The sequence below is a fragment of the Staurois parvus genome, unplaced genomic scaffold, assembly GCF_062004578.1.
Source record: "Staurois parvus isolate SC_StPar_1 unplaced genomic scaffold, SC_StPar_1.0 ptg001855l, whole genome shotgun sequence".
Taxonomy (NCBI): domain Eukaryota; kingdom Metazoa; phylum Chordata; class Amphibia; order Anura; family Ranidae; genus Staurois; species Staurois parvus.
The window spans coordinates 1-24,926 of NW_028319651.1; the positions used below are offsets into that span (position 1 = coordinate 1).

The 24,926-nt window shown below is 48.4% G+C and overlaps 1 protein-coding gene across 1 annotated transcript; it reads left to right on the plus strand.

Annotated features, from left to right (window-relative positions):
- The first annotated feature begins 2,047 nt into the window (after positions 1–2,047).
- LOC149434018 (urocanate hydratase-like) lies at positions 2,048–15,044 on the plus strand. Its single transcript, XM_089664211.1, has 6 exons — positions 2,048–2,135; positions 4,219–4,317; positions 4,935–5,034; positions 10,291–10,372; positions 12,345–12,444; positions 14,664–15,044. Exons 4-6 carry the CDS (start codon positions 10,293–10,295, stop codon positions 14,805–14,807), a joined length of 324 nt encoding a protein of 107 aa, XP_089520337.1. The 5' UTR covers positions 2,048–2,135; positions 4,219–4,317; positions 4,935–5,034; positions 10,291–10,292; the 3' UTR covers positions 14,808–15,044.
- Positions 15,045–24,926: the final 9,882 nt, after the last annotated feature.

Below are 24,926 nucleotides of genomic sequence, written 5' to 3' on the forward strand. Positions count from 1 at the left end.
TTTTTTTGGGCCACCTTGGTGGCAGGCAGGAGCTTTTGGGCCACCTTGGCGGCAGGCAGGAGCCTTTTTATTTACTTTTTTGGGCACCTTGGTTTTGACTAACCAGTTTTCCTATTACACAGATGCTATTCTCCACATACTGTCCACTGATGGGCATCAGTGGTCACCATGTGCCCACTGTGCTTGGTCATGTGAGCAGTCTTGGGGTGGGTGTTAATTGTAGGGCAGTCAGTTAATTGTGGTGCAGTAAAGTGGGAGGGGGCAAAAAAGGGCAATGGTCCAAAATTTGCATGCAGCCCTTATGGCGTTTTTAATTGCCATTTTAAATTTTCGGTGGACTCCTAAAGAGTAACTCCTCCCTCCCTAAGTAAAAAAGAGATTTGTAAATTTATGTTTACTAGCACACGTTGCTTGATCCTGTATGTTGTTTTAAAAAAAAAAAAAAAGCCCCAAAAAACATACATACTAGTTCATGGAGTCAGCATTGTCCTTCTATCAGGCTAAACGTCGTCCCTCCTGTGCCACCAACTAGGACCTAATATCCCACGGTGTCTCTGGGTCACTGCTTGGTCTATGGGACCCAAATTCTTTTGGGGGGGGGCAGCAGGGGGTAAGAATTTTTGTCTGGAGGAGAAATCTGGGGTAGGAGTGGTGATTTGTGTTGGGAGGGGGATTTGCACTAGGAGGGATATGGGGGGGGGGCTGTTGTTCCAGAGAATGTGATATGATGGGGGGGGGGGGGTTGTGCTAGGATGGGGTATTGGGGAGGGAATGTTTGCTGGGGGGCGGGGGAGGATTTGTGCTCTGAGGGGAAATCTGTGGGGTAGAGGATTTGTGCTGGATGATTTGAGCCAGGGGGAGCAAAGACGTGCCTGGAGGGGGGATTTCAGTAGGGGTAGATTTGAACTGGGAGGAGGGGGGATTTATGCTTTTGGCGTGATTTTGTATAATTTTTTTTTTTTTTTTGAGATGTAAGTAGGCTGTGGGCCAGGCTGCAGTCGGATTATTATTATTATTATTACATGGAGTTTATATAGCGCCAAAGGGTTTGCTCAGCGCTGTACAATAGGGGGGACAATACATGGCACAGTACAACAACAACAAACAACGTATGAGGGGTAAGAGGGCCCTACTCCTACGAGCTTACAATTTAGGAGGGAGGGGGTAAAGGTACAGTAGGAAGTGGCTGAGGGGGATGAAGTGGTGGGAGGAATGAGGGAGGATGGCCGTTAGGTGAGGGTGGGGTAGGCTTCCCTGAAGAGATGGGTTTTGAGGGAGCGCCTGAATGTGAATAGGGAAGGCGACAGTCTGATGGATTGGGGCAGTGAGTTCCAGAGGATGGGGGAGGACCTGGAGAAGTCCTGCAGTCGTGCATGGGAGGAGGAGACCAGGGAGCAGGATAGAAGGAGGTCCTGTGAGGAACGAAGGGTACGGGTAGGGTGGTACTTGGTGATCAGGTTGGTGAGGTAGTCAGGGGCAGTGTTGTGAACGGCTTTGTAGGTCAGGGTTAGGAGTTTAAATTTGATGCGTTGGGCAATCGGGAGCCAGTGGAGGGAGAGGCAGAGGTGGAGCGGGTGGTAAGGTGGATGAGTCTGGCAGCTGAGTTCAGGATGGTCTGGAGCGGGGAGAGCCTGCACTTGGGTAGGCCAGTGAGGAGGGAGTTGCAGTAGTCCAGGCGTGAGATGATGAGGGAGTGTGTACTAGAAGTTTGGTGGTGTCTGGGGTGAGGAAGGAGCGTATCTTGGCAATGTTGGGAAGATGGAGCCTGCAGGTGTTTGTGAGTGATTTGACATGAGGTTGGAGGGAGAGGTTCGCGTCAAGAATGACGCCAAGGACTTTGGCTTGCAGGGCGGGAGTGATAGTGGAGTTGTTGGTGATGATGGATAGGATGGGGGGGGGTGTTGGCAGGGGGAAAGATGAGGAGCTCGTTTTGGAGAGGTTGAGCTTGAGGAAATCGGATATCGGTTTCCGGTAGATTGGCTTTCAGACTTCGTAGGTGTAGAACGAAGATCTGTGATGTCATTTCTGATGTCTGGAAATAATGAGGATGTGTTCTCTTCTCAGTCAGCGATCCAGTCCGGAGGCAATACGGAGACAATATTCGATGGATCCGGGAAGCTGGAAAACATCAATTGGTACTTTTTATCTCCTTTTTTTTTTTTCCTATTACAAAATAAAAGTTAGCACTGTAAAAGTGTGTGTGTATTTTTTTTTTTTTTGGCAGGTGTGAGAAAATGCTGTAAATATAGAACGCTTTCAGAAATAAAGGTCTTCATCATTTTTATTAACAAATGGAAAGTAAATGAGCAGCAGAGAAATCCAAATCAATATTTGGTGTGACTAGACATGTGCAGAACGAAAAAAAAAAAAGAGTTTCAAATCGATTTCTTAACCACCTGCCTACCAGGCACTTATACCCCCTTCCTTACCAGGCCAATTTTCAGCTTTCAGCGCTGCCGCACTTTGATTGACAATTGCGCGGTCATGCAACATTGTACCCTATGAAATTTTGATCATTTTTTCTCACAAATAGAGCTTTCTTTTGGTGGTGATTAATCGCCACTGGGCGCTTTATTTTTTGCGCTATAAATTAAAAAAAGTGCAAAAAATTTGAAAAAAAAAAAAAAAGTTTATTTGTTTCTTTTATAAAATTTTTCAAACAGGTATTTTTTCTCCTTCACTGATTTGCGTTGATGAGGCGGCACTGATGGGCACTGATAGGCGGCACTGATGGGCACTGATAGGCGGCACTGATGGGCACTGATAGGCGGCACTGATGGGCACTGATAGGCAGCACTAAAGGGCACTGATAGGCAGTACTAATGAGGTGGCACGGATAGGCGGCACTGATAGACAGCACTAATTAGGGGTCACGGATAGGCGGCACTGATATGCAGCACTGATAGGCGACACTGATAGGTGACACTGATGATGGGTACTGATAGACGGCACTGACTGGCATCACTTCTGGGCACTGACTGGCGGCACTGACTGGCACAACCCCTGGGCACTGACTGGCAGCACTGCTGGGCTGCACTGGTTGGTGGCACAGGTGGGTGGGCACAGGTGGGTGGCACTGGTGGGCACAGGTGGGTGGGCACAGGTGGGTGGCACTGCTGGGCACATGTAGGTGGCACTTCTGGGCACAGGTAGGTGGCACTGCAGAGTGGCACAGTGGGGGCACTGCTGGGCACAGGTGGGGGCACTGCTGGGCACAGGTGGGGGCACTGCTGGGAATGGGTGGGCGGGCTAGTGGGCGCACTGCTGATCGGAACTTGCGGGGGTCACTGCTGGGCACCGATCATCAGGGCACTGATCATCAGTGCCCTGATGATCGGTGCCGATCCCGCTCTGACAACTGCCGGTTCTCGGCAGTACTTTCCTCACGATCTGACAGCGTGAGGAAAGTGCAGCCGAGAACCGGCACTTGCATTTTCCTGTGATCAGCGTGTCATTGGACACAGCTGATCACGTGGTAAAAGGCCGGTGGGATCGGCCTTTCACCACATCACGTGATCAGCTGTGTCCGTAGGACACAGCGATCACGGAGATCGCCGGGTGCGCGCCCCCTGGGGCGCGCAGGAGAACGCGTTCTGGGAGGACGTCATATGACGTCCACTCAGAACTGGCCGGCCGCGGTGAAGCCGTCTTTCGGCTATGCGCGGTCGGCAAGTGGTTAAGTTACTTATTTAATTTTGTTGCATTTGTAACTAAATACGTTTTTTTTTCTTCTTTTATTCATTTACAAACCATCTACCACTGGCAGAGATCCCTACAACAATCAGCTTTTTATTCATGTAAAACCTTTTTATCCCAAAAGGAACAAAAAGGTGGTTACTGCTTGTGTAACTGAAGGGAGAGCCGGAGTTTGGCTTTAATTTTGTTAGTGTATCTAAATCTGCTAATACATCTAACACTCTGCTCCAGACTGACAATGCTGCTGTCCAAAGGTGCCCCCCAGTGCTCGAGGGCACTCAAATACAGGAGGTCTGTTACTGACCAGATCACCAGGTGAAAACTGAGGCGGGAAAAGCCTAAAACTAATGCAGCCACCATATCTGATTGGTAATTTGTAATATAACTTTTTTTTTTCTTGGTTTTCATTTTCAATACTGCTTTAAAATCTGTAGCTGATATATGATCACTGGAAGACACTTCGAGAATAAGTCCAGCGTAATTCAGAGGACTCTCAATACGCTTCCCTCTATTTTTCTTCAGGTTGTCGGCTCTCAAGCACGAATTTTGTATTCCGATCAGAAGGGGAGGATTGCCATTGCTGTCGCCATAAATCACGCTGTAGCAACTGGCCGGGTCCAGGTAATGCAGGATGGGGGTCAAGGAACATCATGGAGGCTCAGCATCTCATGTGGGCATTAGCTGTGCGCAAATACAGCCTGCCTAGGAACGCCCACTCCTCTAGACTGACAACCATCCAGCAAGGCATTTAGAAATTTGCATAACTCCTCCCACTACTTTCATCAGGGCTGAGGGCTCTTGAGAGCAGGGGTGGACTGATAACTCATGGGGCCCCCGGGCAATAGGGGATCATGGGGCCCCTGTGTCCTTGCCCAACTCGAAAAAGGTACCAGGGGCATTTCATTGGGCCCCCTACTGACCCCGGGCCCTCAGGCAATGCCCGAGTTTCAAAATGGTCAGTCGGCCCCTGGTTGAGAGGAGTATGAAGGCCAATGTGATGCTTTCGGGAAGCGATATACTGCTCCCTGCTAATCCTGCCCACCAGCTATTATTTACCTGCATTGCATGGAGAAGCACAGAGACCCAGTGATGACATCACACATCAACCCTGACAAATGTGGGCTGTGTGGTGTGTTTTTTTTTTTTGTGTTTTTTTTTTTTCTTCGTTTGTGTTTTAGTTTTTTTTGTTTTTTTTTTTTAATTTGTGGAATGGCTGATCACTTTGCTTTCTTCCCCAGGCTCCAGTGGTTATCAGTCGGGATCACCATGATGTGAGTGGGACAGATAGCCCATACAGAGAAACGTCCAATATATATGATGGCTCCGCCTTCTGTGCAGGTATCTATGACCCGATGGGACTGGTCAGGGTCTGCTTAGACATCATGATGCTGAACGCATGCCTTTAGACTCCACCCCAGTCTCCCCCCACCCCACACACACACAGGTTGAAACTGGCTTTACACTCAATTCTTTGCAAACTTGCATCTCAACATGATCGCCCTCAGCTGCTGCAATCTGCCTTCATTTCCTCCCTGTATGACTTCAATCAAAAATGAATAAATGAATTTCCTCTTCTCCTGATCCATACTGTGGTTGCCCACCTTTCACAGCTATTGGCTTTCTCTATCATCAATATTCCCCTCCCTTTTTTTTTTCTGCATTTTGATAGAACACATTCCCAACATCCCTTTAGACATGCATCCTTAAAGTGATCAAATTGCACAGATTATTATTATTATTATTATTATTCACAATTTTATATCGAGCCAACAGTTTGTGCAGCGCTTTACAAAGTGAGGGCAGACAGTACAGTTACAATACAATTCAAAACAGGAGGAATCCGAGGGCCCGGCTCCTTGGAGCTTACAATCTAAAGGGGAGGGTCAAGTGATACAAAAGGTAATAACTATGTCATGGTCTGGGCCAGATCTAGACTGTCTGTAGGGGTGCAGTAAAAAATCTCGGAGGGATTTGAGGTCAGTAGGGCAGTGTGCAGGGGCAGCAGGGCAGAGGATGGGGTCAGCAGTTTATAGGGCAGTCTACAGAGGTCATTTGTAGGACAGTGTGCCGTGTATCAGCCGAACAGAGTGTCAGGGTCAGCAGGGTGGAGAACATGGGTTGTCAGGTCAGCAGTGCAGAGGACAGGAGTCAGTAGGGCATAAGACATTGGTCAGCAGAGAAGAGGACAGGGTCAATACTGGCAGAGCACTCAGCAGGTCTCCTCCTACCTTCCCCACAGTGCAAACAGCCTGGGTACTCAGAGCTCCTCCATCCCACACAGCACATAGCTGAGAGTAGATTCTCTTACAGACACAGCATCCATCTGCACAGTATGTAGCTGGCCTTGCACATATCCCCCCGAATCCTTCCTCCTTGCGCACATCCCCCCGAATCCTTCCTCCTTGCGCACATCCCCCCTCCAATCCTTCCTCCTTGCGCACATCCCCCCTCCAATCCTTCCTCCTTGCGCACATCCCCCCTCCAATCCTTCCTCCTTGCGCACATCCCCCCTCCCCATCCTTCCTCCTTGCGCACATCCCCCCTCCCCATCCTTCCTCCTTGCGCACATCCCCCCTCCCCATCCTTCCTCCTTGCGCACATCCCCCCTCCCCATCCTTCCTCCTTGCGCACATCCCCCCTCCCCATCCTTCCTCCTTGCGCACATCCCCCCTCCCCATCCTTCCTCCTTGCGCACATCCCCCCTCCCCATCCTTCCTCCTTGCGCACATCCCCCCTCCCCATCCTTCCTCCTTGCGCACATCCCCCCTCCCCATCCTTCCTCCTTGCGCACATCCCCCTCCCCATCCTTCCTCCTTGCGCACATCCCCCCTCCACCATCCTTCCTCCTTGCGCACATCCCCCCTCCCCATCCTTCCTCCTTGCGCACATCCCCCCTCCCCATCCTTCCTCCTTGCGCACATCCCCCCTCCCCATCCTTCCCTCTTTGCGCACATCCCCCCTCCCCATCCTTCCTCTTTGCGCACATCCCCCCTCCCCATCCTTGCACGTGTCTGTCCGTTTCCCCCCCCCCCCTCCTTGCACGTGTCTGTCCGTTCCCCCCCCCCTCCCCATCCTTGCACGTGTCTGTCCGTTCCCCCCCTCCCCATCCTTGCACGTGTCTGTCCGTTTTCCCCCCCCCCTCCCCATTCCTTGCACGTGTCTGTTCGTTTCCCCCCCCCCCTCCCCATCCTTGCACGTGTCTGTCCGTTTCCCCCCCCCTCCCCATTCTTGAACGTGTCTGTCCCCCCCCCCCCCTCCCCATCCTTGCACATATTCCCCTCCAGTCCCCCTCCTAGCAATTATCCCTTCCAGTTGCAGATTGTCGTTACTCATTTATTTTCACACACCCGGGATCGTTAGTCCGGACTGCACACAGTTTACCTGCACCCTGCCTCCTCCAAGTCCCGGCAGAAGGAAATGTGTGCAGGCAATTAAACTGTGCAGTCCGAGCCAGCGATCCTGTGTGTATGGAGGAGCGCTCCACTGACAGCACAGCACTGCACCAGAGGCTGTGCATCACGTCCCGGGCCGGCCCTGGGTGTGGGAACGGGGTATGGTACTCGGCCATCAGCCCAGGGGGTGCACAACAGAAATCTGGGGGGTGCAGCCCACCCCAGCACCCCCCTAGATCCAGCCATGGTCAGAGGCCAGGCTCAGAGACAAGTAGCTATAGCAGTAGAGGGGTTCCCACCGACCAGCTGGATTGGTGAACATGGAGGTCAACCTGGAAGATGACACGGCTCCCTGAGGTGCGGGCTCTAAGCCTGAACTGTTGTTCATAATAGCTCCTGAAGGTGAAGATGGGTTTTGCTGCATGTTGGTACCAGGTCACGGTGCACAGGATCGCTCCACCAGGAGGTGGGCAGGCCGGGGTCCAGTATCAGATATAGCAGGTAGGGATCAAGCAGAAACGTAGGCCGTACACAAGCCGCAGGTCGGTAACAAGTGGTAGCAGGTTGAGATCAAGCAGAACGTAAATGGGGAACAAGCCAAAGGATGGTAATTAGTGGTAGCAAAGATACAGATGGCAGCAGTAGTGACGAGAATGAGCAATTGGCTGGAGAAAGAACAATAATCTGCCAAACGGGAAGTGCAGAGACATGGCTTGCATCAGAAGATTCATGGGAGGAGCAAAGAGTTAAAGGTTTACGAGACAGAAGACCTAAGGCAAAGTTGTCTTAAGAAATTGGGCAAGAAGTTGTCCAGCATCTCGGGAAGAAGAGTTGTTGTCAGACACAGCAGGGGTCCTGGGTTCAGCTCCAGGCCCTGACAACTAAAGTCTGTAGCATCTAGTGCCCAGCAGGGAAAAATATGCATATCTAAAGGGATGTTGGAGATGTGTTCTTTCCTATAATGCTCTTGAAAGAAGATCTGAGACCGGATGCTGTGATGTTTACTGAACTGAAAGGGTATGATGAGGAAAGGAGTGGCTGCTGTTGGGGAAATAAAAAATGCGGGCATTATTCTGTAGAGGTAAGATGACCCCCCCCCCCCCCTCCTTAAACCCCTGCAGGAAACAAAACTGTAGTTTTTTCTAAGTGTTAGAACTGCAGCTTCAGATCTATCTGAGAAAGAGGGGGAAAAAAGGGTTTTGTGTCAAATTTTTTTATTTTTTTTTCCTCTATAACCTTATTTTACATACAGTATATTGGCAAAAGTATTGGCCTTTCCACGCACATGGACTCTAATGGCCCCCAGTCTTAGTCCGTAGGGTTCAATATTGAGTTGGCCCCGCCCTTTCCACACACATTACCTTTAATGGCCCCCCAGTCTTAGTCCGTAGGGTTCAATATTGAGTTGGCCCCTCCCTTTCCACACACATGACCTTTAATGGCCCCCCCGTCTTAGTCCGTAGGGTTCAATATTGAGTTGGCCCCGCCCTTTCCACGCACATGACCTTTAATGGCCCCCCAGTCTTAGTCCGTAGGGTTCAATATTGAGTTGGCCCCGCCCTTTCCACGCACATGACCTTTAATGGCCCCCCCGTCTTAGTTTGTAGGGTTCAATATTGAGTTGGCCCCGCCCTTTCCACGCACATGACCTTTAATGGCCCCCCAGTCTTAGTCCGTAGGGTTCAATATTGAGTTGGCCCCGCCCTTTCCACGCACATGACCTTTAATGGCCCCCCAGTCTTAGTCCGTAGGGTTCAATATTGAGTTGGCCCCGCCCTTTCCACACACATTACCTTTAATGGCCCCCCAGTCTTAGTCCGTAGGGTTCAATATTGAGTTGGCCCCTCCCTTTCCACACACATGACCTTTAATGGCCCCCCCGTCTTAGTCCGTAGGGTTCAATATTGAGTTGGCCCCGCCCTTTCCACGCACATGACCTTTAATGGCCCCCCAGTCTTAGTCCGTAGGGTTCAATATTGAGTTGGCCCCGCCCTTTCCACGCACATGACCTTTAATGGCCCCCCAGTCTTAGTCCGTAGGGTTCAATATTGAGTTGGCCCCGCCCTTTCCACGCACATGACCTTTAATGGCCCCCCAGTCTTAGTCCGTAGGGTTCAATATTGAGTTGGCCCCGCCCTTTCCACGCACATGACCTTTAATGGCCCCCCCGTCTTAGTCCGTAGGGTTCAATATTGAGTTGGCCCCGCCCTTTCCACGCACATGACCTTTAATGGCCCCCCAGTCTTAGTCCGTAGGGTTCAATATTGAGTTGGCTCCGCCCTTTCCACGCACATGAACTTTAATGGCCCACCAGTCTTAGTCCGTAGGGTTCAATATTGAGTTGGCCCTGCCCTTTCCACGCACATGACCTTTAATGGCCCCCCAGTCTTAGTCCGTAGGGTTCAATATTGAGTTGGCCCCGCCCTTTCCACACACATGAACTTTAATGGCCCCCCAGTCTTAGTCCGTAGGGTTCAATATTGAGTTGGCCCCGCCCTTTCCACGCACATGAACTTTAATGGCCCCCCATTCTTAGTCCGTAGGGTTCAATATTGAGTTGGCCCCGCCCTTTGCAGCTATAACAGCTTCAACTCTTCTGGGAAGGCCCCCCACAAGGTTTAGGAGGGTGTCTATGGGAAGGTTGGACCATTCTTCCAGAAGCACATTTGTCAGGTCAGGCAGTGATGTCGGGGGAGGAGGCCTGGCTCGCAGTCTCCGCTCTAATTCATCCCAAAGGTGTTCTATGGGGTTGAGGTCAGGACTCTGTGCAGGACAGTCAGGTTCCTCCACCCCAAACTGGCTCCTCCATGTCTTTATGGACCTTGCTTTGTGCACTGGGGGGCAGTCATGTTGGAACAGGAAGGGGCCATCCCCAAACTCTTCCCACAAAGTTGGGAGCATGAAATTGTCCAAAATGTCACCTTAAGAGTTCCCTTCACTGGAACTAGGGGGCCAAGCCCACCCCCTGAAAATCAACCCCACACCATAATCCCCCTCCACCAAACTTTACACATAGCCTGGAAAATGTGAAAAGGAGCCTACAGATCCATCTCGTGGCTCAACAACAGAATGGAAAAAAAAAAAAAAAAAAAAGGGTGTGTATGTATATATTTATGTGTATGTATAAATATAATCTTTATTTTTTTTTTTAAACTGTATTTTTTGTGCTAATTTAATGACCTATTCCTCTCCTGTCTTGTAGATATGGCTGTACAGAACTTTGTGGGAGATGCCTTCCATGGAGCTACGTGGGTAGCCCTACATAATGGAGGCGGAGTTGGCTGGTGAGTGGGTGGGGCCTAGTGGGGGGATTTCAAACGGGGGAAAAAATGGTTTGTTCTGTAACCGAATGGTAGAAGTCATTATAAAATCGCTTAATCTAACTGGGGGGGTCATTTAAGGGTATGTATGTGAGATGGATAGATATGCAGTGCTATTCATCCTGTGAAACTTCACATACCTTAATTCTGTGCAAATGAAAGCAACTGTTGTTGGGCTATTTTATTTTTCAGGTCAAATGTTGTTCTTCATACAGAATAAATCTGGAAAATACTGAATTATGACCACTAGATGGAGCTCATGATCATAGTTGATGATGATCATCCTCTGCTTCATCTATTGGCCAATAGATTGTTCTGCCCTACTCACATGTATGTGCTGTGCTATAGCTCTGATGGATGGATGGATGGATGGATGATAGATAGATAAGAAGATAGATATCTGAGAGAGAGAGGGGGGGGAGAGAGAGGGGGGGAGATATGATAGAGAGAGAGAGAGGGAGATATGATAGAGAGAGAGAGAGAGAGAGAGGGAGATATGATAGAGAGAGAGAGAGAGAGAGAGAGAGAGAGGGGGGGGGAGATATGAGAGAGAGAGAGAGGGGGGGAGATATGAGAGAGAGAGAGAGGGGGGGAGATATGAGAGAGAGAGAGAGGGGGGGAGATATGATAGAGAGAGGGGGGGAGATATGATAGAGAGAGGGGGGGAGATATGATAGAGAGAGAGAGAGAGAGGGAGATATGATAGAGAGAGAGAGAGAGAGGGAGATATGATAGAGAGAGAGAGAGAGAGGGAGATATGATAGAGAGAGAGAGAGAGAGGGAGATATGATAGAGAGAGAGAGGGAGATATGATAGAGAGAGAGAGGGAGATATGATAGAGAGAGGGAGATATGATAGAGAGAGGGAGATATGATAGAGAGAGGGAGATATGATAGAGAGAGAGAGAGGGAGATATGATAGAGAGAGAGAGAGGGAGATATGATAGAGAGAGAGAGAGGGAGATATGATAGAGAGAGAGAGAGGGAGATATGATAGAGAGAGAGAGAGGGAGATATGATAGAGAGAGAGAGAGGGAGATATGATAGAGAGAGAGAGAGAGGGAGATATGATAGTGAGAGAGAGGCGAGAGAGAGCCGAGAGAGAGAGATGTGATAGAGAGAGATGTGATAGAGAGAGATGTGATAGAGAGAGATGTGATAGAGAGAGATGTGATAGAGAGAGATGTGATAGAGAGAGATGTGATAGAGAGAGATGTGATAGTGAGAGATGTGATAGAGAGAGAGGTGATAGAGAGAGAGGTGATAGAGAGAGAGGTGATAGAGAGAGAGGTGATAGAGAGAGAGGTGATAGAGAGAGAGGTGATAGAGAGAGAGAGAGATGTGATAGAGAGAGAGAGATGTGATAGAGAGAGAGAGAGATGTGATAGAGAGAGAGAGAGAGATGTGATAGAGAGAGAGAGAGAGAGAGAGATGGGAGAGGGAGGGGGGGAGAGGGATGATGGATAGATGATAGATATATTATAAATACAGTATGTAACCCCTCTCGGGGGGGGGGGAGGAATTAACTGGTAAAAAAAAGCTGTTACAGTGGAGACTATGGTAATGCTATGGACAGACCGCAGCATATACAGTATTTCTGATTTTTGGCTATACTTCTACTTCATGTCTTGTAGGTTGCTCACGCTTACCTACTTATAAAAAAAATATAAAAACTGTTACTTGCCTGGCTGTCCCTGGCACTAATAATGAGACACCTAGAACAAGCATGCAGCAAGTGAAGTCGGATCCCTTTTTTATAATATTAGATTTGAGCCCAGTACAGACGCAGAGTTCTGTGGCTTGCTTCGTAAGTGTGGAAATCCGCAGAACAAGATGGAGTTAATAAAGAGGACCGAGGTCTACACTGTGTCCCAGTGAAGCAAAACTCCCACTCCTTCGTAGGATCATCCCAAGTTTTTTTTTTTCTCTTTTTATAGGGGTGAGGTCATTAATGGAGGCTTTGGCCTGGTGCTGGATGGATCCCCAGAGGCCGAGCACAATGCCAAAATGATGCTGAGCTGGGATGTGTCCAATGGGGTAAGGTTCTGTGTGGTGCTTTTTTTTTTCCTTTCTTTTCTTCTTTCTTTCTTCCTTCCTTCCTCTTCCTTCTTTGGTTTTTCCTTCATTCTTTTTTTTTCCTTCCTTCCTTCCCTTTTTTTTCTTTTTTCCTTCATTTCTTTTCCTTCCTTCCCTTTTCTTTTTCTTTTCCTTCCTTCCCTTTTTTTTTTTTTTTCCTTCATTTTCTTGTATATTTATGATTTACATGTTTTATCTTTCGATCATTACTGTATACCTGGATGTCTCTGAGCTGCCAACTTGAACAAGCATGTAGCAAGTGAAATCACACCCGTTCAAGGGGCCGTCTTCACCAGCACGGTGTTTCATGCATCCATGTTCAGGCAGTCTCCTTCATGTATGTTGGGATGCTGCAGCTGCCCGGACACAGCCATTGCTTCCAAACAGAGCACCATACAGGTGCGCAGCCCTGAACGCAGCCAACATTTGCCACATATCGTGCGCAAAGTATGACTCAACTGATATCCACTAGATCAGCCCCAGTGATCTCACTCCGTGTATCCAACTCCTTGTTCCTTTGCTGCAGTGGTCTCCATATTGGGGGCCAAATGCGGCCCTTTGCCTGCCTTTTATCTGGCCCTTGGTGCATTAATCCTTCCACTGACACCCATGATGGGGCGCTATTGCTCCGACTGATGTCCATGATGGGGCGCTATTACTACGACTGACGTCCATGATGGGGCGCTATTACTACGACTGACGTCCATGATGGGGCGTTATTGCTCCGACTGACGCCCATGATAAGGCGCTATTGCTCCGGCTGACGCCCATGATGGGGCGCTATTGCTCCGGCTGACGCCCATGATGGGGCGCTATTGCTCCGGCTGACGCCCATGATAAGGCGCTATTGCTCCGGCTGACGCCCATGATGGGGCGCTATTGCTCCGGCTGACGCCCATGATGGTGCGCTATTGCTCCGGCTGACGCCCATGATGGTGCGCTATTGCTCCGGCTGACGCCCATGATGGTGCGCTATTGCTCCGGCTGACGTCCATGATGGTGCGCTATTGCTCCGGCTGACGTCCATGATGGTGCGCTATTGCTCCGGCTGACGCCCATGATAAGGCGCTATTGCTCCGGCTGACGCCCATGATAAGGCGCTATTGCTCCGGCTGACGCCCATGATGGTGCGCTATTGCTCCGGCTGACGCCCATGATGGTGCGCTATTGCTCCGGCTGACGCCCATGATGGTGCGCTATTGCTCCGGCTGACGCCCATGATGGTGCGCTATTGCTCCGGCTGACGCCCATGATGGTGCGCTATTGCTCCGGCTGACGCCCATGATGGTGCGCTATTGCTCCGGCTGACGCCCATGATGGTGCGCTATTGCTCCGGCTGACGCCCATGATGGTGCGCTATTGCTCCGGCTGACGCCCATGATGGTGCGCTATTGCTCCGGCTGACGCCCATGATGGTGCGCTATTGCTCCGGCTGACGCCCATGATGGGGCGCTATTACTCCGGCTGACGCCCATGATGGGGCGCTATTGTTCCGGCTGACGCCCATGATGGTGCGCTATTGCTCCGGCTGACGCCCATGATGGTGCGCTATTGCTCCGGCTGACGCCCATGATGGTGCGCTATTGCTCTGGCTGACGCCCATGATGGTGCGCTATTGCTCCGGCTGACGCCCATGATGGGGCGCTATTGCTCCGGCTGACGCCCATGATGGGGCGCTATTGCTCCGGCTGACGCCCATGATGGGGCGCTATTGCTCCGGCTGACGCCCATGATGGGGCGCTATTGCTCCGGCTGACGCCCATGATGGGGCGCTATTGCTCCGGCTGACGCCCATGATAAGGCGCTATTGCTCCGGCTGACGCCCATGATGGGGCGCTATTGCTCCGGCTGACGCCCATGATGGGGCGCTATTGCTCCGGCTGACGCCCATGATGGGGCGCTATTGCTCCGGCTGACGCCCATGATGGGGCGCTATTGCTCCGGCTGACGCCCATGGTGGGGCACTGATGATGGGGTATTTTCTACTCCCACTGGCTGCAGTCTGGCCCCCACTAAAGCCTGAAGGACCGTAAACTTTCCCTTTGCTTAGAAAGTTTGGAGATCCCTGCTCTACTGAATTTGTTGTGTATTTGCTACATTTTATTGCTCTTGAACAGGCTTATTTTAGAGGTGTGGTGTTTTTTTTTTTATTCATTTTTTTTTTTTTTTTTTTTTACCAGGTGGCGAGGCGTTGCTGGTCGGGTAACAAAAATGCCTACGACACCATCGTTGAAACCATGGAGTCGAATCATAGACTGAGAGTGACGCTTCCATACACGGTGAAGGACCCGAGTGTTCTGGAGAAGGCTTTGGCTCAACCTTGACCTCTTCACGGTCTATGGTCTGCAGTGACCAATGAAATCCATCATTCACACCTCTGCGTCCCTCCTACCAGCACATGTCTGGTCGTTCCCAACGTGCAAACCCTTTCGTAATCGAATCGAGCAACCGCAGTTGGGGCTTTCTGTATGAGGGTCTCAGAAGTCGTATATTGTGACCCAATCTCCACTACACTGCTCTGCACCAACCTCACCCGAATAAACAAATGTGTTTTATTAGCATCCTGTGTGAAGAAGGTTTCTATGTGAAAGCTGACCAGCGTGCGTGCGTGCGTGCGTGCGTGCGTGCGTGCGTGCAACCCAGTTCCCACCGGCCTATTGTCAAAGGATGGCCGAGTGTGACACTTGTCATTCTGGGTGGACGTCACATGACATACTCCCCGTAACACACTGCGCTGTGGCACGATTCGTCAACTGCTGTCCACATCACAGCAGACCACATGGCAATTGTACACAATGATAAATAGCCGGGCGTAGAGCTAAAATAACCACATCGAATGAGCAGAGTCGATAAATCATAAATGGCAAAACACAATAAAGTGACTTTGTGATATTGTATGAAACGTGTCATTCTTGTCAAGGCCATTTGCACATATACACCTTAACCCCTTTGCGCCGGCCGCACCCAAATGTGCGGCCGCCCAGCGTCTGGGCCTAGACGCCGAGCGGCCGCACATTTGCGTCCATGGAACTAAATACATATGTGCTGAGAGCGCGCGCTCTGCGCGCTCCCAGCACACATGTGTAGTACTCGCGGAAAGGTCCCGCTCCGCTCTTTCGAACGGGACCTTTCCCGATCATGTGACCGCCGTGACGCATCATCACGGCAGTCGCATGATTCCTAAACCACGCCCCCACCGCCCCGCCTCCCGGCGTCAGAATCTCTTAAAGGGCCGGGAGGTGGCGGCATCAAGGGGTTAACTATAGCAAGTTATTATATGGGTGACCACAGTGATAAGGTGTTTGCACATCAATGAAGTGATAAACTATGTCACTACATGGTGACTACTGGTGTGCACACCCCCTATGAATACGTGCTATTGCACGAAACGCGTCGGGGAGGAGCTACAGCGCTAGGATGTCACACCGCCGGCACCACGTGAGTCCCGGCGGCCATCTTTGGAAACTGCAGCTGATCAGTGAGATTTGTTTTGACTGGAATAAATACCCTCTTTATATAAACGATATCACGCTATTGGCCTCCTCCTTTTTGGGGCTTCTCGGGAGCTGTAACCATCCACAGAGCGGCTGTACCATCACTGGCAGTGGATGTCGGATAGTGAGGGATACCAGACCTTAAAGGGACCTCCCAGTTCTCTGAGACTGATATCTCTAAATGCGCAGAGCGATTGCGTATCTGGTGAGTGCGCAGTCTTTATAACCTGAGGTATATCACCATCTTATCGGATCAGATTACTGGATCTTGAAGATCATCACGATCTCCCACGCACCTCATCTCTGGACTATATTTGGATTAGCTTTTCTGGCACTTTGCACATCAATCAATGAAGTGATAAACTATGTCACTACATGGTGACTACTGGTGTGCACACCCCATATGAATACGTGCTATTGCACGAAACGCGTCGGGGAGGAGCTACAGCGCTAGGATGTCACACCGCCGGCACCACGTGAGTCCCGGCGGCCATCTTTGGAAACTGCAGCTGATCAGTGAGATTTGTTTTGACTGGAATAAATACCCTCTTTATATAAACGATATCACGCTATTGGCCTCCTCCTTTTTGGGGCTTCTCGGGAGCTGTAGCCATCCACAGAGCGGCTGTACCATCACTGGCAGTGGATGTCGGATAGTGAGGGATACCAGACCTGACCAGACCTTAAAGGGACCTCCCAGTTCTCTGAGACTGATATCTCTAAATGGGCAGAGCGATTGCGTATCTGGTGAGTGCGCAGTCTTTATAACCAGAGGTATATCACCATCTTATCGGATCAGATTACTGGATCTTGAAGATCATCACGATCTCCCACGCACCTCATCTCTGGACTATATTTGGATTAGCTTTTCTGGCACTTTGCACATCAATCAATGAAGTGATAAACTATGTCACTACATGGTGACTACTGGTGTGCAAACACCTTATCGCTGTGGTCACCCATATAATAACTTGCTATAGTTAAGGTGTATATGTACAAATGGCCTTGACAAGAATGACACGTTTCATACAATATCACTGAGTCACTTTATTTATTGTGCTTTGCTATTTATGATTTATGGACTCTGCTCACTCATCTCGCATCATTTTATGTGGTTATTGTAGCGCTACGCCCTGATATTTATTGTTTATCTTAGAGGTTTTTTTGGTACCTTTTTGGTGTTTAGCAGCTTTTAGACTTTTAGCGCTCGCTTACCCTCGTCTATTATAATTTGTACACAATGGATGGCGCTCATTCATGCCATTCATTGTGTACTATTGTATTGATCTGTGTGATTGGCCCTGTCTGTACCATGTGATCACTGTGACCAATCACAGCTAACATTTATCTAGAGTAGTACAGTGTTTCTATGGTTTAAAATGAAGCTAAACCCATCAATTTAACTGCCCCCCCCCCCCCCCCCCAAAAAAAAAAGTCAAGGCATGCTGTAAATGAGAACTGTGACAACCCAACATATGGGATTTTCTTTAATTTTTGTTGACAATGGTAAAAAGAACAAAGAGGGTGATTCTCCAACCCCTGTCAGATTTTTGCTGTGCGTTGGGTTGATTTACTAAATCCGGAGAGTGCAAAATCTGGTGCAGCTGTGCATGGGAGCCAATCGGCTTCCAGGTAGGTATGTGGTTTGTGTTTGTGTGGTTTTTTTTTTGTTATAAAGCTCAATTGCAGAAGCTGTTACCAGGGGCAGACTGACCATTCAAGCACTAGTGCACTTCCCGAGGGCCCGGGGTCAGTAGGGGGCCCCATGAGGTGCCCCTGGTACCTTTTTTTTTTTTTTTTTTTAAATTGACTTTTTCATAGGCTTTTTTGGGTATGGGCAAGGACACAAGGGCCCCATGAGTTGTCAGTCCACCCCTGTTGGTTACCATGCACGACTGCACCAGAATTTGCACTCTCCAGTTTTGCAGGAAGTGAAAGGGAATCCCTATTTTCGTTGTTCCCATTGGAATATATTCCGGTTTCCAAAATTTTACGATTTCTTTTCACTTTCAGTGATAATGTTAAACAGGACAAATGGGGTGAATCTCCCTAATGGGGACACAGACAGCAATAAATCCTGACAGGGGTTCTAATCCCTCTTCACTCCATCCAATATGTTTTATTTATTTTTTATTTTATCCTTTTTTTAATGGCAAATACTGACCTGTAGCTGGGACAGCAGGAGCGAGCAGCACGGCCTCAGTCCTGCAATGTACCAAACTGTTCTTATCTTGGGTGTTGTCCTATAAAATTCTGACAAATCTTTGGTGAAATCCAGCTTTCCGCCCTTCTCATGAGAATTTCCTCTAGGTATGGATGTGGTTTATCCTAGTAGCATGACAAAACAAGGGTGCACATCGCCCCCTACTGCAGAAGAGGGGAAATGACAAAACAAGGGTGCACATCGCCACCTACTGCAGAAGAGGGGAAATGACAAAACAAGGATACACATCGCCACCTACTGCAGAAGAGGGGAAATAACAGAACAAGGATACACATCGCCACCTACTGCAGAAGAGGGGAAATAACAGAACATAGGATACACATCGCCCCCTACTGCAGAAGAGGGGAAATGACAGAACATAGGATACACATCGCCACCTACTGCAGAAGAGGGGAAATGACAGAACAAAGGATACACATCGCCACCTACTGCAGAAGAGGGGAAATAACAGAACATAGGATACACATCGCCCCCTACTGCAGAAGAGGGGAAATAACAGAACAAGGATACACATCGCCACCTACTGCAGAAGAGGGGAAATAACAGAACAAGGATACACATCGCCACCTACTGCAGAAGAGGGGAAATGACAGAACAAAGGATACACATCGCCACCTACTGCAGAAGAGGGGAAATGACAGAACATAGGATACACATCGCCACCTACTGCAGAAGAGGGGAAATAACAACATAGGGTACACATCGCCCCCTACTGCAGAAGAGGGGAAATGACAGAACAAGGATACACATCGCCACCTACTGCAGAAAAGGGGAAATAACAGAACAAGGGTACACATCGCCCCCTACTGCAGAAGAGGGGAAATAACAGAACAAGGATACACATCGCCACCTACTGCAGAAGAGGGGAAATGACAGAACAAAGGATACACATCGCCACCTACTGCAGAAGAGGGGAAATAACAGAACATAGGATACACATCGCCCCCTACTTGCAGAAGAGGGGAAATAACAGAACAAGGATACACATCGCCACCTACTGCAGAAGAGGGGAAATGACAGAACAAAGGATACACATCGCCACCTACTGCAGAAGAGGGGAAATGACAGAACATAGGATACACATCGCCCCCTACTGCAGAAGAGGGGAAATAACAACATAGGGTACACATCGCCCCCTACTGCAGAAGAGGGGAAATGACAGAACAAGGATACACATCGCCACCTACTGCAGAAAAGGGGAAATAACAGAACAAGGGTACACATCGCCCCCTACTGCAGAAGAGGGGAAATAACAGAACAAGGATACACATCGCCACCTACTGCAGAAGAGGGGAAATGACAGAACAAAGGATACACATCGCCACCTACTGCAGAAGAGGGGAAATGACAGAACAAGGATACACATCGCCACCTACTGCAGAAGAGGGGAAATGACAGAACAAAGGATACACATCGCCACCTACTGCAGAAGAGGGGAAATGACAGAACAAGGATACACATCGCCACCTACTGCAGAAGAGGAGAAATAACAGAACATAGGATACACATCGCCACCTACTGCAGAAGAGGGGAAATGACAGAACAAAAGATACACATCGCCACCTACTGCAGAAGAGGAGAAATAACAGAACATAGGATACACATCGCCACCTACTGCAGAAGAGGGGAAATGACAGAACATAGGATACACATCGCCACCTACTGCAGAAGAGGGGAAATAACAGAACAAAGGATACACATCGCCACCTACTGCAGAAGAGGGGAAATAACAGAACAAGGATACACATCGCCACCTACTGCAGAAGAGGGGAAATAACAGAACAAAGGATACACATCGCCCCCTACTGCAGAAGAGGGGAAATAACAGAACATAGATACACATCGCCACCTACTGCAGAAGAGGGGAAATAACAGAACATAGATACACATCGCCACCTACTGCAGAAGAGGGGAAATAACAGAACATAGATACACATCGCCACCTACTGCAGAAGAGGGGAAATGACAGAACAAGGATACACATCGCCACCTACTGCAGAAGAGGGGAAATGACAGAACAAGGATACACATCGCCACCTACTGCAGAAGAGGGGAAATGACAGAACTTAGGGTACACATCGCCCCCTACTGCAGAAGAGGGGAAATGACAGAACAAGGATACACATCGCCACCTACTGCAGAAGAGGGGAAATGACAGAACTTAGGGTACACATCGCCACCTACTGCAGAAGAGGGGAAATAACAGAACATAGGATACACATCGCCCCCTACTGCAGAAGAGGGGAAATAACAGAACAAGGATACACATCGCCACCTACTGCAGAAGAGGGGAAATAACAGAACAAGGATACACATCGCCACCTACTGCAGAAGAGGGGAAATAACAGAACAAGGATACACATCGCCACCTACTGCAGAAGAGGGGAAATGACAGAACATAGGATACACATCGCCACCTACTGCAGAAGAGGGGAAATGACAGAACTTAGGGTACACATCGCCCCCTACTGCAGAAGAGGGGAAATGACAGAACAAGGATACACATCGCCACCTACTGCAGAAGAGGGGAAATGACAGAACAAAGGATACACATCGCCACCTACTGCAGAAGAGGGGAAATGACAGAACAAGGATACACATCGCCACCTACTGCAGAAGAGGGGAAATGACAGAACAAAGGATACACATCGCCACCTACTGCAGAAGAGGAGAAATAACAGAACATAGGATACACATCGCCACCTACTGCAGAAGAGGGGAAATGACAGAACAAAAGATACACATCGCCACCTACTGCAGAAGAGGAGAAATAACAGAACATAGGATACACATCGCCACCTACTGCAGAAGAGGGGAAATAACAGAACATAGATACACATCGCCACCTACTGCAGAAGAGGGGAAATAACAGAACATAGATACACATCGCCACCTACTGCAGAATAGAGGAAATGACAGAACTTAGGGTACACATCGCCCCCTACTGCAGAAGAGGGGAAATAACAGAACATAGGATACACATCACCACCTACTGCAGAAGAGGGGAAATGACAGAACAAGGATACACATCGCCACCTACTGCAGAAGAGGGGAAATGACAGAACAAAGGATACACATCGCCACCTACTGCAGAAGAGGGGAAATGACAGAACATAGGATACACATCGCCACCTACTGCAGAAGAGGGGAAATGACAGAACAAGGATACACATCATCACCTACTGCAGAAGAGGGGAAATAACAACATAGGATACACATCGCCACCTACTGCAGAAGAGGGGAAATAACAGAACATGGATACACATCGCCCCCTACTGCAGAAGAGGGGAAATGACAGAACATAGGTTACACATCGCCCCCTACTGCAGAAGAGGGGAAATAACAGAACATAGGATACACATCGCCACCTACTGCAGAAGAGGGGAAATGACAGAACAAGGATACACATCGCCACCTACTGCAGAAGAGGGGAAATGACAGAACTTAGGGTACACATCGCCCCCTACTGCAGAAGAGGGGAAATAACAGAACAAGGATACACATCGCCCCCTACTGCAGAAGAGGGGAAATGACAGAACAAGGATACACATCGCCACCTACTGCAGAAGAGGGGAAATGACAGAACAAGGATACACATCGCCCCCTACTGCAGAAGAGGGGAAATAACAGAACAAGGATACACATCGCCACCTACTGCAGTAGAGGGGAAATAACAGAACAAAAGATACACATCGCCCCCTACTGCAGAAGAGGGGAAATAACAGAACATAGGATACACATCGCCACCTACTGCAGTAGAGGGGAAATAACAGAACAAAAGATACACATCGCCACCTACTGCAGAAGAGGGGAAATGACAGAACAAAGGGTACACATCGCCCCCTACTGCAGAAGAGGGGAAATAACAACATAGGATACACATCGCCCCCTACTGCAGAAGAGGGGAAATAACAACATAGGGTACACATCGCCCCCTACTGCAGAAGAGGGGAAATGACAGAACAAGGATACACATCGCCACCTACTGCAGAAAAGGGGAAATAACAGAACAAGGGTACACATCGCCCCCTACTGCAGAAGAGGGGAAATAACAGAACAAGGATACACATCGCCACCTACTGCAGAAGAGGGGAAATAACAGAACAAGGATACACATCGCCACCTACTGCAGAAGAGGGGAAATAACAGAACAAGAATACACATCGCCCCCTACTGCAGAAGAGGGGAAATAACAACATAGGATACACATCGCCCTCTACTGCAGAAGAGGGGAAATAACAGAACAAGGGTACACATCGCCACCTACTGCAGAAGAGGGGAAATGACAGAACAAGGGTACACATCGCCCCCTACTGCAGAAGAGGGGAAATAACAGAACATAGGATACACATCGCCCCCTACTGCAGAAGAGGGGAAATGACAGAAAAAAGATACACATCGCCCCCTACTGCAGAAGAGGGGAAATGACAGAACAAGGATACACATCGCCACCTACTGCAGAAGAGGGGAAATAACAGAACAAGAATACACATCGCCCCCTACTGCAGAAGAGGGGAAATAACAACATAGGATACATATTGCCCCCTACTGCAGAAGAGGGGAAATGACAGAACAAAAGATACACATCGCCACCTACTGCAGAAGAGGAGAAATAACAGAACATAGGATACACATCGCCCCCTACTGCAGAAGAGGGGAAATAACAGAACATAGGATACACATCGCCCCCTACTGTAGAAGAGGGGAAATAACAACATAGGATACACATCGCCACCTACTGCAGAAGAGGGGAAATAACAACATAGGGTACACATCGCCCCCTACTGCAGAAGAGGGGAAATAACAACATAGGGTACACATCGCCCCCTACTGCAGAAGAAGGGAAATAACAGAACATAGGATACACATCGCCCCCTACTGCAGAAGAGGGGAAATAACAGAACATAGGATACACATCGCCCCCTACTGTAGAAGAGGGGAAATAACAACATAGGATACACATCGCCACCTACTGCAGAAGAGGGGAAATAACAACATAGGGTACACATCGCCCCCTACTGCAGAAGAGGGGAAATAACAACATAGGGTACACATCGCCCCCTACTGCAGAAGAAGGGAAATAACAACATAGGGTACACATCGCCACCTACTGCAGAAGAGGGGAAATAACAACATAGGGTACACATCGCCCCCTACTGCAGAAGAGGGGAAATAACAACATAGGATACACATCGCCCCCTACTGCAGAAGAGGGGAAATAACAACATAGGATACACATCGCCCCCTACTGCAGAAGAGGGGAAATAACAGAACATAGGATACACATCGCCCCCTACTGCAGAAGAGGGGAAATGACAGAACAAGGATACACATCGCCCCCTACTGCAGAAGAGGGGAAATGACAGAACATAGGATACACATCGCCCCCTACTGCAGAAGAGGGGAAATGACAGAACAAAGGATACACATCGCCACCTACTGCAGAAGAGGGGAAATAACCTTACTTGTCCACACCAGATACCATCAAAAATAATTAAAAGCACTTTTTATTTATTTATTTTTTTTTTAACACAAGGATAGGTCTTCATTTTAGCCACATGCCTGCAACATTTAAATCTTATTGGACTGAAAATAACTATTTTTAAATTTTTTAAAAAATTTTTTAATTTGTTTTGTAAGAATGCTTAGTGCTCAAGACAGTCTACTACTTCTTTTTTTCTTTCTTTTTTTCTTCTTTTTCCTTTTCCTTTTCGCAAATGCACCATATCCAAATGCATGCGTTGTGAATGGCAAACAAGACTGAGTTTGGACCTGCTTAGCATGCAGTTCAGATGCATCTTAAAGCGGAAGTAAAGTTCTGCTGTCACAAACAGGTGGGCTTCTTATTACAGAAGAGAAGACGTGCAGAACAAAAAAAAATGAATTTCTGATCGATTTTTGTTAAGTTACTAATTTTTGTTGTCTTGAATTTGTAATGAAATTCGTTTGCTTCATTTTTGTTTTCAACCAGATTCAAATTCTTCCAATAGATTCGAAGTATTCAAATTGATCCAAATGAATTGAAGAATAGCTGGTTTTATCCTGTTCATTTTATTCTATTCTTTTCCATTTTATTTTCTATTCCGTTCCATTTTATTCTTTTCGAAATTTGGAAGACTGCTATATTCTTTCTATTTTATTCTATGCAAATCTATTCTCATTTTTTTTTTTTTTCCTATTCTATGCTTTTTATTTTCTTTTCGAATTTTGGAAGACGTCTTTATTTCTAACTCTAATACACAGTTTTTGAAAGAAATCGGCAATATGTTTATATTTTTGAATTTTTGGACAAAATGTTTGTTTTTCTTCCTGTTATTATGGACTCGTTTAAATTCGTTACTGTTGTAAATCATAAATTTGGATATTTTTGAATAATGAAAATTTTAGCCTACATTTTTTAATTGGCTACGAAACGAATCGCACATGCCTACACAAGGGACATGCAATGTTGCTTCTGCAATAAGATGCACCTACCTGCCTGCCTGCCTGTTGTCTTCTCTGATATGTAAGCTGATCTGCAGCTCTGCTGGCCTGGACTCTGTGTGCCGGGATACCTGGCTTCCATGCGTGCGCAGGAGTGACGTCATCCTGCGTTCTCATCGAAGCTGGGCGATGACTAGCACACAGCAGAAGATGCCGAAGAGAGAAGAGTCCATTGGAACAAAGATACGTTTCAGCCCGGGTTCACATATATGCAGTGCGGTATATCGCGTGTGCTTCGCACG